Here is a 14,335-nt window from a genome sequence, read left to right on the forward strand (position 1 = left end):
CGCCGGCCGCCGGGCCGCCGGCACAGCCATATTTGATGGGGTTTTTTTGTCGCTCCGCAGGCGGCGGGAGAGCAGTTTCGTGCCGAAGGTCGCTGCCTAGTGGAAATAAGATAGTACGTCATTAACATGGCGCCAAGAGCCGCGCCGCTCGGTGCGGGGCGAGGGGAGGCGGCCGAGTTGCGGCTCCGCTATCCCACAAGCAACTTGTGCGGGGCCGTGGCGGGCGGGGGCGGGAGGGGAGGCAGCGCTGCCGCCCGGCCGCTGCCGGCTCCTTTTTTGTTGCGCTGCGGGCGAGCGGGCACCGCGCAGCTGCCCAGGTGCGGCGGCCAAGCGAGCCCCGGTGTGCCGTGCCGCGCCGTGCCGTGCCGTGCCGCCGGCCCTGCGCCCCAGGCGTCGCTGCAGGCTGCGCCGCGGGGGCAGCGCCGGGTATCGCCCGCCGCGGAAAGTAGGAAGCATTGGAGCAACTTGGTAGCCAGATGGCAATGGCAGAGCGCAAGTCTCGCCCGGATACTGATGTGTAGGAAGGGGGTGGGGGAGAGCCATGGCCACTGTGTGTCACCGTGCTACCCAGATGCCCACGAGACCCGTCGCCTCTCGCCGCGGGCGGGCGGGCGGCGGTGTGCGTGGGAGAGGAGGTGTTCGGTGCGGGGGAGCAGCTTTGCTTCCCCCCTTTGCCCCCCACCCAGTCGCACTTGGATTTGGCTTGTGGGGGGGGGGGGGGGGGGGAAATGCTCGGAAAGCACAACAACTGCCCATCGGTGAAATTAAACAGAAGTTGCCTTTCGGAGCGGGAGAGCCGCAGCCGGTCTGCCTCCCGCTCGATGTGCGCCGGGCTGTCAGAGCTGGCCCTGTCCCCCCCAGACGGGTGCGCGGTGTCTCCTGCTGGAGAGCAACTTGCCCGAGCCCCGAAGTGCACGTGTTCGAGAGTGGGAAAAGGCGGGGAAATGCGTGCGGCGCTGCCCGGCCCCGCACCGGGGCAGCGGCCGGCAGGTGCACGGCGACCCCGGCAGCGGGGCGGCCCGGGGGGCGCGCACACAACTTGGGCAGGACGCGGGGGGGCCCGGCCCCCTCCCGCCGCTGGCTCCCGGCGCAGGCCGAGGGGCGAATCCGCTTGGCCGGGCCGGAGTTTGCGGGCGAGGGAGCGGAAAGGCGGCCGGCGGTGTTGGGGCGCGAACGCAGCATCACGGGGGGAGCGCGGGGAGCGGCGGCGAACGCCCCAACTTGCTCGGGCGGCGGTCGGGGCAGCGCCGCGGTTTGGCTCTTGCCCCGGTGCCAGGCGAGCGGGACGGAGCGGGGCTGCGGCGTCTCTGTGTAACGGGCCGCTCTCCCTGGGGAGGTGAGTGCGGCTCCAGCCATCATTCCACTTGTTCCTCTTAGACAAAGCCACCCTGCCCGGCCCTGGGCTTATGTAGTCGCCAGCTCCCAGAAGAATTTTGGTGTTGTTCGGTTTGTTTGTTTTTTTTTTTTTTTTTTTTTGGGGGGGCGCGGGAATGCGGGGGGGGCATATTTTGTTGTTTTGGCTTTATTTGTGGAATTTTTTAAAAATTATTTGCTTTTCCCTTCCCGTTCGCGCCCGCCCGTTGGTTCCCGATAGGATGATTTTTGGGAAGGGTGGAGGCAGAGGGTGTTTGTTTGTTTGCACCGCCTGCTGGTTGGTTTCCTGTGACAAGAGGTGATAACACAGTTTCCAGAACTGTCTGGGAGTGGGAGGAGAGACGGACAGAGAAAATGAGCTCGTCTCCGAGCTGCCGCTGGATCCGCCGTCCCGTCCCCCCCCTCCGTGGCAGCGTGGCCGCGGGGGCGGGCGGCGAAGGTGCCGCGGCCGTTTTCGGCAGTGGCAGCGCTCGGAGCGAGGGGCGGCGGAGCCGGGGGCACCAAGTTTGATTTGCAGCCGTGGCCGAGCGGATTGGTGCGGCCGGCGGCGGGGAGGAGCGGGAGCCGGCAGGGAGGAGGAGGAGGGGGTGAGCCGGGCTGCTTCTCGTGGAGCTGGCCGGGAAGGTGCCACCCCCGCGGGGGAGGTGTAGCCCGGCCGGGAGGCTGCTCCGTGACCTCAGCCGGCCGTGCCCCGGCGGCTCCGGGCTCGGTGCCCTGCCGCCAGCTCCCATCTCGGAGCCGGGATGGGATCGCTGCGGGAGGAGGCGGAGGACGAGGACGCCCTGAGGGGCACCCGGCCGGGCTGGAGTGCCGCTTTGGAAGTGACTCCCGAAGCCCCGGCTCCTCTCGGCTCCGAGCCCGCAGCCGGGGGCGCGGCGGCCGGGGCTCAGCGCACCTGCGCTTCTCCTGCTCAGCTGATCGCCTCATTCTGAGAAAGTTTATTAGGGTCACCGGCAGGTGAGAGCCGGGGCGTCCCGAGATCTGTCAGCCCCCACCCCTTGCCAGTGAAACAGGCCGTGGAAGTATTAGAAATTCCAGCAGGATTTAGCAACGCAACTGAGTTGACGTTTTAATGTCAAAGGCTGAAGATGCTTTTATGCCAGCCCCATTTTTTAGAGAAAGATTTAGCTGTTATTTGGAATAATTTTCTTTTTAAGCAGGTGCTGTCTTTTAACTAAGTCAGAAGCTGCCCACACTTGCAAACCTAAAACCCTCATTAAAGTTATGCCAAAATATGCTTGTTATGATTCTATTTCTAGAGGTTTCTCACACTCAGTGGGATATTGTTGAAACAGCAAGGATTGTATGTTTTAGTGGCAGGATTTTCCCTCTGGCTTCAGATACCACTTGCTCCCTGCTTTTGAGCTGTGTTTAATACATATGTTTAAAATAAAATAATAATAATAAACTCCCCTTTCCTCTCACAGCTGCAGATTTCCCTTCCAGCTTCTCTGGTTTCATTCCCAATTCACAGAACCTAGTGAAAAAAAAAACAAAACAAACTTCCAGTGTTTTCTCAAATGATTTCTCCATGTGTTTAGTTCTGCTGCTTCATGGTCCTTTTTTCAGCTGGAGATGACCAAGCTGATACCATTTCCTAGGTGGAAGAGACGAACTGCAGTGGGTGCAGATTGGGTTGCATTAATTCTTGGCACCCAGTTTATGCATTGCTTGAGATTTTGGATGGTCAGTTTCACTCACTCCCACAGTTTGGGAATAATTTGCTGCCACTGCTCAGGTAGTAAGTTAATATTATGAGCTGGCTTGCACAGGTGCATAAATGAGCACGTGGATTCCTGAGAAGTGTTGGGTTGATATGGCCAAATTGTGCTTTTCTCATGTATTGCTAAATTTTGAATAGGTGTGCTGAGTTCAGTAGAAATATTCCCTGTGGAGAATACTGTTGGCCTTGTTTGCCAAGTATTTCTTTGTTTCATGAGACTTGGAGGATATTTTTCCTCCTGATTTAAGGTCTGTGACTCTTTGCACTGTGGACAGTGCTCCATAATTGAATTTAAAAGTTTTAGCTGGATTTTAATAATACAGCTTATTTCTGATGCGCTTCCTTTTTTTTTTTTGTTTGTCTTGATTTAGGTCTAGGGTAGAAGTGAAAAAGCTTCTTGTGATGTCAGGTGTCAGTGACGAAGGGGTGGTGTTATAAATAAGCTATTTAAAAAGAGCCCAATAATAGAAGCCAAATTGTCTCCATCTTCTATCCATTTTATTAAGTTGTGTCACACTTCACTTCCATTTGTACAATAGGTGTTCTGAAGCAATTTCTTGTGTACTAGAGATAATTAGGTCTTTGTTTCATTGCATTAGTGGGTTACTTTCAGGAAAAGCCAGTTTTTCAGTTTGTCTTCAGGGTGTACATCTGTCATAACTCTGCTTTCTTCCCATTCTGTCTCTGCAGCTGTTCAGTGCAGTTTGTTACAGTGACACCCGTTAACATGGTTACAGTTAATTGTCTGTCAGAGTTTGAATTATACACTCTTTTACCCAGGGGTTTATGCAGCCCTTGAAAATACTTCAGTAAGAATTGTGCTGTGGAAAACCTTTGACCTGAGGATGTAGATTTTCCCACGTATAATTTTTTTTTCACAATCTGGTTCTGTTTAGCTATTTGCATAACAAGGACTGACACACTTTACATCTTTCTCTTTGATTGCCTCTCTACTTGAGGTCAAACTGAGTGAAGAACTATGTGGGGATCTTAACTGTGCACGTGGCATGTGGCACATGAGTGTACGTGTGTGCATGCAGTTGTCCCAGTTTCTTGGGGTAGTGTCTGGATTTCTGCTCTTTGCAGTTTTTACACTCTTACCAGTGCAACTCCTGGGATTCTGGTGTGGGAATAAAAAGGAGAGGTCTTGACATCACTGTCCAGTGGGGTCTTTGGGTTTTGTTTGTGATTTATCTCTTGGACAGGTAAGGATAGAGTGGCATGGTAATGAACACTGCTAAAAATAGTGAATTTGCTGCGCTGTGTAAGGTTGCTGAGTCTAACCCATTGCATTGCATCTGTCATTAAATACTGGGAAGTGGACAGCAAAATCTGTATGCTTACCTGCATCTAGTTATTTGTATAGATTGAGATGTTTGTTGCTCAGCTCCACAAGGATATGTAAATTCAAATGCTATTGTGTGGCCTGACATTGATTATATTGGATTATTGTCTAGTCATTTCATTTGCGTAGCATTTACAACTATTTTGAAAAAGGCTTCCCATGCTCTCTGAAGTGCAGAAGTCAGTTTCAGGTGGTGTAATTTTGTTCAAAAATAATTTGAGCAAAAGGCACCATGGAAGTCCAGAGTTGCGTTCTTATGTTTAAAGTTTGTATCTAATCATTGAGCAAAACCCAGAGCTTAACTTCCAGAGCAAGCATGATTTAAAAGGCTGGACAAGCGACTGGTGATGTGTTTGTTGTGCTGCCCTGGTGTGGCCAGCTCCTGTGAGGGCGACAGGGCACTAAAAAGGCATGGTCTGTGTCCCATTGGTGCCATTCATCGTGGTGGTGTGATTGCATGGAGTGCTCTTGGATGCTTTGCTGCCCGTGGAATTGGAGTAACATTGCCAGCAGAATGGTGGCTGTTTCCAAAAGCTGTGTTTGGCTGAAGGCTGGCATTAGCCTGAGCCCAGTTTGGTTCCTCCCCAATAAATTAGTGAATGTTATACTGGAGCACTCAGGAGAAAACATGATCAGCATGCTGTGTGTCGGTCTGACTGATTTCTGAAAGGATTGTTTTAACCAAAAGAAACAATTGTCTTTCGAGGAAATGAAAGTGAAAGTTTACATACAAAAGTTGCTGAGTTATTAAGAATTCACAGGAATTGCTGCAAACTGACAGAGCGTGGCTTGGTGAGGCAGCCTTTGTCAGCTTAGGGCTGTTGGACTGCAGCAGCTTTTGAAGTGCTGGGCTTCCCCTTTAGGTGAACAGTGTGTTGGACAATGCCCTTTTGGGGTAGTGCAAGAATTTGGGAAAAACAGGTGTAGAAATGTTTGATGAAGATGCAGGGTTCACCCACAAGCACTGCTTGGCTGTCCTCTCTTCAGAGTGCCGTTCGTTCTGCACAGGGGTTTGGGAGCTCATTCTGTGGCCTGGGTGGGGGCAGTGGATTTTTGTGGGAACTTCAGGGCTGGACAGCAATTATGGGATTGCAGGCACTTAGGAAGTGAGCTCAGTCATCTGGGTGTCTCTTCCTGCCCTGCAAGTGTTGCAGGCTGGGGTGCATAGCTTTTACTCCTCGTATTAAAGCTGGTCTCAAATGTTTGCTGTTTTTGTGCTTACATGGGAATTCTCTTTGCTTACAGGCATAGTGATCATAGTGTGTGCCTGCTGGAACAGGGCAAAAACTTGCAGTATCAGACTGCATTTAACCCTCACCATCCCTAACCCATGTTTGTTTTTAATGTGCACTTGTTAACATGTTTCTTGTGTGACTTTGAGTCACCCACCACCTGACAGAAGGCGGTAGGGTTTCAGTCTGCATGGTGGTAAGCCTCACTAGTTGTTCCAGTGGTATCTCTAGAACGTGTGTTCTGATCTGTGGGTATGAACATCTGGTGGCAGCAGCTTAAAATTATTTTAGAGGTTGAAAAAAGCAGTTCTTCTAATGACTAAAGTTCCAGGGGGCTAATCTTACAAGGTTTGAGTGTTTCTCTAAGAAGCCAAATGCTGGTTTCTCATCTGTGATTTAGCTCCTTGTAAACTGAGGCTAGATTCAAAGATGGGAAATTTCCCCAAAATGGGAAGATGAGATCTCTGAGTTTTTTTTTTTTCCCACATGGATCTATAAAACAATCTCCCAGGAGCTTCATCAAATGGGCTATTTATTTTAATGTTACAATTGAGAACACAGGCTTTTCAGTGTGGCCAACTTCAGATGCCTGACTAGAGTGGACAAGGAAATTAGCTGCCTTATCTAATACTCTGTGCTCAGGAAAGTAGTTTCTGCTCTGGCTTATTTCCTGAAAACCTCTGGAGAGTGCTTAAACTCTGGGAGGTGTGATTACCACTCTTTCCTGTAAACAGCAACCAAAAAGGAGATGTTTGGTTTGCTTTTTAAAGACATGTGATAGGAGGAAGAATATTCCATCTCTTTCCTCATTTTTTTTTGAATTTGCAGAAAGTATGTTAGGAGAAGATCAGCTCAAAATGCACATGTCCAGAAAGATGTGAAGGAGCAGAATTACAAATTTTCTTGTTTGTTGCAATTTCACAGGTGTGTCTTAGTGTACACACACTCTGTTGTTTTGCTTAACAGTGTATTGTGGATTTCAGACTGCAGGAAATAAACCAAAAAATGAACCAGAAATATACAAATTACACTTCTGAGATAGGACAATTTTCCTGTATTTTCTTCCAGGTTTTCTTTACTGTGTTTATGGGAGTTTTTTGCTAAGTGAATATCTTCTTTTACATTGCTGTTATTAATATGTGATCTAATAGAAAAAGTACCTTACAGATAGATATTAATCCCCCTAGTTTTGGCCTTGTAAGAACTAATTGATTTTTCAGTTCTGTCTTAGCCTGTTTTGGATCTGAATATTGGCTTTCTGTCTTTCTAAGTGACTGTCTAGGAACTTGGCTCTGGATCTCTTAAATTCATACCAAATCTGTATTCAGTGGGTTTTGATGGTTCTGCCTGGTCTGGGTATTTATCCACTGGCAGCATTTCCATCTCCCATACACACAAAGTTCTGGCCTGCTTCAAAGCAATTTTTGGAGAGAATTCTTCTAGCCCTGTAAGAGGCTGCCATTACGGTTCTTTATTCTCTGGCATCAGACACTGTATGTGAACTTTTACTCTATGAAGTGGTGACAAAAGGTCTTGGCGATGTGAACCATTCAGTTTCTCTTTAGTGAGCAAAGTTTGCAGTTCAAAACTGTTACATGTTTTGATGACAGGTGTATTAAATCCCACTCTGAAAAGTCAGTCTGTGGGAGGGAGGCTTCCCCCCAACTCTGTTTGCAGGTGTAATATGAAAAAGGAGACAGTCCTGCAATGCTCATGCTCTTAGAACTGTATCAAGCTCTCTGGAAGCAGATATTTTTGTGCTCTATTGTAAATAGTGTCATGCTTTGTTAGGTTTTTTGGGTTTTCTTATTTTGGGAATCAGCCTTATAAAAGTTGAAGGCATTGTTGAAGTTCTTAAAATGAGCTGTGTTCTCAGTGAAGAGAAAACAGTTGAAGCCATTAATTCTTACACTGAAGGACCAATGCAAAGAGTTTTCTTGAGAGGGTTTGAGGAAGTCTGAACTCACATGGAAATGAGGTTAGATTTTCTGCACTTAGCTAGAAGCAAAGGCATCTGATCTCCAAATCTGTGTGCAGAGGTAGGTATGAGGGATTTGCTGCCATCAGAGTGCTCAGACCTTGTTGATACCACGATTGATATGTGGTAAGCAAAGACTCAGGGGTTTTGATGTGCACCTAGAGTCCTTGTCAGTTTAATTTATGATGGATATGCCTTTCTGGACTTGCCTTGTCATGTTTTTGTCTGCTCTTCACTTGCACTTTTTAATAGCTTTTTACATGTAAATACTGACTAGCTTTTTACAGCTTCCTTGTTTTTGATGAATCTGGCTTCATTCCACAGGGAATACACATGAAAATATCAGTGCCCTGAGAACATAACTTTAAAAGATTTGGAACTTTTGGCCTTTTTATCTCAGCCCCACGTGCCCATGAATTTGTATTGGTAGAAATCTGGCTTGTTTGGAGGAGCCTCTGAATAATCATCTGAATAATCTTACTCCCAAAGAACAGTTAGTGTTAGGCATGGCTCTAGAAATGTGCCTGCAGGAGGAAGTAACTCTCTCATTTTAGAGGGTGGTGCATTCCAGGGCATAGATGATGCATGTTTAGTTAATCTGGGAAAACTGGGCTTGCTACTGCTGATGTTTTGCTTTTTATGTGTAAGTGGATGACTTTAATCTCCGATTTCGTAAATCTGGCGCTTTAAACAGGAACAAAATTGCTCCAAAAATATATTAGCCAAAGTAAATATTTACACAAGCAGTAAAAACGTTATTGTATTGCGAATCTAGTGGCAGAATAGGCAGGGGAAGTTAAGCACATTGGCTGCGGATATTTAGTGATTTTAACGCCTCTCAGGACAAAACACAGCTTTTTGGTGGGGGAAAGCATTGGTGGGACTGTCATCGCCACTCACCAGTGCTGTTCACCTGCTCATAGGATAACAGCCTAATTAAGCACCCTTGAGAGGTTCTCTGTTCGTCTTTCAGCTGCTGTTGGAGTTGTTTGTTTTCCTTTGTGTGCTGTAAATGCTCGCATGCCATCAGAAGCACAAGCTGCCGAGTGTGTGTGTCATTACCTGGGGTTAAGTGCTGTCTCATTGCTTCCCAGGCTGCCTGCTGTTTCCCGGGGAGATCATGAAACGACATCGGCTTCCTAGCAGCAGTGAGGACTCTGACGACAATGGCAGTAAGTGCTCCTTTGGTGTAGAGTGCAGGAGGTTACGAGTTGGAAAACGTGTCCTAATGCGGTGCTTCACGTGCCAGAGGCGTTCTGCATGTTGGTTGGACTGGTAGCAATGTGTGTTGTGAGGATCTGGGTTTGAGCTCAGTCATTCTGGGCACAGGTGGATGGTAGATCCAGGATCCCCCCGTTGAACTGACATGTGGTTTTGGAGAATGAGATAAAACAAGAGCTAAACTAAAACAAGATATTTTAATTTTACCAATTAAAATATGAAGCAGTTAATCTTGGAATTGAAGTTCTGAAATAGATACAATTGATTGATTGACCTGTTGCTGATTACAGTGCTTGTTTGTAATTGTAATTTGCTATACAAATACCTACTGTCGAAACCTTCTATCAAACTTTAAAAATTCTCTGCAAGTTCATGTCCCACAAAAAGTCAGTGGTCATCTTTGAAATCTTGGCAAGCAGCATAATTTAATCATTATAAGGACAGAGTGAGCATGGAGACATCTGCTGATATTGCCCATAGGAGTTTGCATAAGGATTTTAAATTTGCTTCAGTCTTCTCACACCCTCTTACACAGTGGGCAAGTGTAGTGCTCAAGCAGAAAAGAATAACAGAGCATAAAAGTTGTTCCTCACTGCATTTGAAGATTTTCTTTGAGGAATTGCTTACAAGAATTTGAATTCAGCAAATCACTAGTTTGGATACATAACTTATTTATGGTTTTTAACTGTCCCTGTACTGCTGTAACTAGCACACACTGTGGCATCTCTCTTTGTCTTGTGTTTGGATTCCAGTGACTGATAATCTTTCATTTAAGCAGAAAAAACAAGGGGTGGTGGGGAGAGACAAAATACCAGTTTGGGGAATGTGCCAAGGTGTCTCATTTGCCCAAATGAGCAAGTAGATTGCACTTGACAATACTGCAGCTTAGCCAGTTGTCAGGGAGGTTTTTGTGGTTTTGGTTTGATCTATCTGGATGCACATCTTCAAACCTGGGGTTTTTCTGTAAAATTTCAGTCTGAAAATGATGGGGGTGGTTTCCTAGGTGCTTTTGAAAGCTTCACTCTGAGAACTTATCCCTGTGGTACTCTGTGACCCCATGAAGGGGACCTGCATGCATTTCTTAGGTGTGCCTGTGCTGCCTGGGACCTGCTCAGGTATGGCCAAAGCTGCCTTTTTAAACGACCCTAGACAAACTGTTGCTGAAATGAAGCAGTAAAGGTGAAAGGATTAGAGATGATAAGAACTAGCAGGCTGATTAGGAGTTAATCCAAATAAGCATTGTGCAAAATCTGTTAGAGGTGAGGAATTTGGCTTGGTTTTGGAGAGCTACCTGCAGTTGGGGGATTTTGGAAGAAGAAACCCAAAACAAATCAGACATGTTTTTATTGCTTAGGAGTTTAGTTGAGATTATTAAAATTGAAGTCTGTGTACTTCCTTAAAGGTAAATGTGTGTTTCCCAGAAACAAAGCTGTGTTTTTATTTGTAAGATAAACAAGTAGCAGCAAACATGTCTTCCATTAGAATTTAGCTTCACCCTTTTTTCATTCCCTAGCAACTTTATAAAATAGTGTTTCATATTATTAATCTTTATTTTCACTATCTTAGCTGGTTTTTTTAAGCCTTTGATCTCTTCATGTGCCTTGTGTAACAGCTTGTACCAAATAAAATATAAAGCAGTTAATCTTGGAATTGAAGTTCTGAAATAGATGCAATTGACTGACCTGTTGCTGATTACAGTGCTTTTTTGTAATGCCATTTGATATATGGCTATTTGGACTAGAGTTATCAATTTAGTGGATTGTATTTTCCACAGTATCTGTTCTATAGATCATGATATAAGAAAATGAGTTTGGAAAAGAAAAGGAAACCTCTTGCCCTTTTATGATCTGTCTGTTTTAAAGCCTGGTTATTGCAAATAACTTCGCTGAATAAATTGCATGGCAAAGGTAGTGAGACTTTAAAAGTGTTTTCAAGTATTATTTGAAATATATCCCATTTCCTTTGCATTGCACTTGTTCTTTTTTTTTTTTTTTGCCTCTTTTTACTGGGTGAGTTAAGATATAGCTTCCTGCATATTCATTCTATTACTATATACATGTTCAGAAAGATCAAGGGTTATTAATCAGAAGCCCAGATAATGTTTAATGTGGGGTCAGCACTTCCAAGGCTTTTTGTCATTCAGATTTCCCTGAAAAGAATGACTGACTTAGCTTAGGTCCTTTCCTCTTTTCCTGTTACAGGAGATACCAGTGGTTCCTTGCAACTATGTTTGAATGTCAAGGGTGTCCCCTTACAGGTTTCACCTTCACAGGATCTCTCTTGCCTTTGGTAGAATTACTGATTACTCTTGGCTATGTTTGTTTCTGTATTCTTACTTTGCCAGTAGTATCCCTGATCCACTGTGCTTACAATAGTCTTAGAAGGGTAAGCAAGTTTTCCCCCCGCAAAAATATAAACATTTTTGTTGATTTTTTGTGGTCTGTATTGAAGGCTTCAAGCTTTTCACTAGCTGTTTTTCCTTCTCACAGTTTCCAGAGGCTGACAACAATTACATTTGACTATTCTGAGTGTTTCAAACAGACATCATCTAATTGAAAAACTGCAATTTTAATCAATTCCTGGTTGGAATCCTGTTGGCAAACACCTGCTTCCCTTTCAGTCAGTGGTGCCTCTTGAACCTCCAGTGGACTTGTTGCTTCATTGTGTTGCTTAGGGCTCAGCCTTGCTCTCCCTCATCCTAAGTGAGGATTGTGCCTCCAGCTGCTGCAGTTCTGCAGCTGATTTTGCATACCATGCTTTACTAGGCTGTGATCAGGCATCTCGGGTTCATCATGAGGGTCACTGAGGAAATGTGTTTGGGCTAACCTGAATGATGGTGGTTTATTGGGCTAGGCTCCAGCATGTAGGCTTGTGCAATCTGGAAAATATTTTGGCATGAAAAAAATTTACATTTTATTCTCTTGAGGTCAGGATCTTGAATAATTCTTTACGTTATTGGAATGTAATAGTAATGATGCCACTAATAATGGAATTTATTAAAAAAGAAAAAAGTTGTTTTTCATTGGATCACTGAACTGAATCAGTTTCCTTGGTAGTCACAAGGAAACAAAGCTGATACCCAAGTGCTAAAAATATATTATTCTGGAGATACAGTAGTTCTTCAGAGGGAGGAAAAGGGTGCTCTCATTTTGTGAGATGAAAGAAGGGAGAATGGCTTTCATTTAGGGGTGAAATACAGCAGAGAAGAAAGCTTAACAACAGGGCTGCAGTCCTGGAGTACATCCAGGTATTTACTGACTCATGTAAGATATTTTAGTGTGGGTGTTTATGTGTTTTTTGCAGAATTTTAAAGACTTGCAGCTTAAAGTCAGCACCCTTGCTTTCCTCATTGCTTCCTCTTTGCCCTCACACTTGATTCTTTTCATAAAGCTAAGCTCCCAAAAGTATTTATTTCATGTACTTCAACCTAACTACTAGAACTTGTTAAGCTGTGTCCCCTTAGAATCAAAATTCTAAATCCTCATTTCAACACAAAGCCAAAATAGCATATTTGAAGCACTGGGCAGGAGGTGTCAGTGCCAGTTTTGCCTGGCAGTTCTGAAGTGAGTCCCTGGATATCTGAGTGTGTTCTCAGGGATTTCATTTTCTAAATTAGAGGTCACTTTTGAACTTCTTACCCGTGAAATATAATTGAATGAAAAATGACTGCAGGCATTGCTCTGGATTTTGAACTTCTGTCTAAATGCAGAGGAATGGTGGTGGGAGAGGAGGCTTGGGGAAGTGCCTTAGAGTTTTTGCTCCTGAAAGCTTTTCTTCTTTGGTCACCTGGCAGAGCTTGTTTGTTTCTGTGGCCTTCCAGATAGTGTAGCAGAGCAACTATAATGGGCAGTCACATTAGCCAGGCCCATCATAAAAGCCTTGTGATGTACATGCTGCATTCTTCAAAGCCTGCAGAAAGGAAATCAGTGATGTTCACCTCAAATCCATTACGATCCTGTTTTATGGTGGCTGGCTTTGATAGTTTTTAAGCAAATTTTGTTACACTGTATCCCAGCTTGCTCCTCTGTTGCTAAACCTTCTCTTTATGGTTTGGGGTCTTGCTCTAATTAAATGTTAGATAGTGAAGCTGTTTTAGCTTTTCTGCTCAGTGTTTGATACCTGGCTTTTTAGCCTCGTTCATCTGTAAATCTGCAAAGGTGGTTTGTGCTGAATATTCCATATGCTGTTTCCTGGTGAGATCAGGTTGTGCAGTGGAGGAGTTCCCATTTATAGCTTCAAGGCATTCCTTTTTGCATAAATTGGTTTGGCATGTGGACAGCTTGTTTTTGAGAAAGGTCTGAAACTCATGGACATTTGTATAAGGGATATTGTGTGAAATCCAGGCACTCCTTGGTGTCCAAGAGAGTTTGTGTGCTGTTTTCCATGAGTGAGGAATTCAAAGCATGATTTTATTCAGACTTTGCTTGCTTTTTCATTTTTTCTTGGAGGGGTTATCAATTTCAATATCAATCATAGTCCTACATGCAGAGTGTCCGAGAGAAGAACTGAAGACGCTGCAGATGAAAAATACTTCCAAGATTTACAGAGTTTCACGTGAGTTCTGAGAAATGAAAGATTTAATACCTGTGGATTATGGAATAGAGTTCTGTAATTTAGGCAGACCCTTATTCTATCATTGCTAAACAAATGTTATTTTAAAGTTAAACGAATTTTACCAATATCCATTGCACTGACTGAATGACGAGGATCTTAGATTTAGAAAGGGCTTTGACTCCCAGTGGATTCCTGTAGTGTTTGAGATGGATCCCAGGGTGCCTTCACAAAGGTTACTGAGTACATAACCTTGGGGGTGTGTGTCATTTACTGTAGAATTGCAGCCGCTGCTGGCCTGAAACGTGGTGATTGCATGTGCAGAGCTTTGTGAAAAGGAAGCGAGGAAGGTTTTTGTTTTTTGTTTGAACCTGCCAGGAGGTAAAGGATGGTGACTGAACAACAGAATGTAATGTAGCTGCTGTGCTCAGAATTTGGGCAAAGCAGCAAGAGTAGTGGTCACTATGTGCCCTTGAAAAAGGGTTGGTGAGTGATGGCAGATGGTAAGAACAAGCATCTTGCCTTACCTGCAAAGGTTACTCTGAGTGGGGCAGAGTGGCTTGTGGTGAAGTTGCTAGAGCAATCTGGAAGAGTGATTTGAAAGGCTTATCTTGCCTGGTTGGGTATCACATCTGAGGAAGGGGACTTCCCATAATGATCACCATCGTTTGACAGCAAAAAAGAATTGACAGGAGGAAAAGTACCAGGAAAACCACAGCTCTGGACACGAGGAGAGCAGGCCACATAGCTGCTCAAGGAATTAGTAAATAAAGTCCCCTGAGAAAATGTTTTTTGCAGGTGCTGGGGTCCATCAGTGCTTGTCAATTTTTAAACACTGCCTCCTAAGGGCATAGGAGCAGGCAGTTCTGAACTGTTGGCAGTCAAGCAGGCAAGGCAGAAGACTGGCTGGG

At 45.2% G+C, this 14,335-nt stretch overlaps 1 protein-coding gene across 13 annotated transcripts in view; it reads left to right on the top strand.

The window, feature by feature from the left end:
* JADE1 (jade family PHD finger 1) overlaps positions 1-14,335 on the top strand; it is a 45,799-nt gene that overhangs the window by 303 nt on the left and 31,161 nt on the right. For 4 of the 13 annotated variants that reach the window (XR_005627605.1, XR_005627606.1, XM_039710772.1 and 1 more), the window contains exons 1-3: positions 139-517; positions 8,747-8,824; positions 13,362-13,427. Coding sequence is in view for 11 of the 13 variants with exons in the window: in XM_039710772.1 (XP_039566706.1) it covers positions 514-517; positions 8,747-8,824; positions 13,362-13,427 (148 nt within the window). In the remaining 2 variants the exon portion in view is untranslated. Of the gene's footprint in view, positions 1-138; positions 518-1,011; positions 1,447-2,197; positions 2,332-8,746; positions 8,825-13,361; positions 13,428-14,335 lie in introns of those variants that run through there. The other 9 variants (XM_039710778.1, XM_039710781.1, XM_039710782.1 and 6 more) reach the window with 8 other exon arrangements.

Source organism: Passer montanus, unplaced genomic scaffold, assembly GCF_014805655.1.
Source record: "Passer montanus isolate IOZ18808 unplaced genomic scaffold, ASM1480565v1 scaffold230, whole genome shotgun sequence".
NCBI lineage: Eukaryota > Metazoa > Chordata > Aves > Passeriformes > Passeridae > Passer > Passer montanus.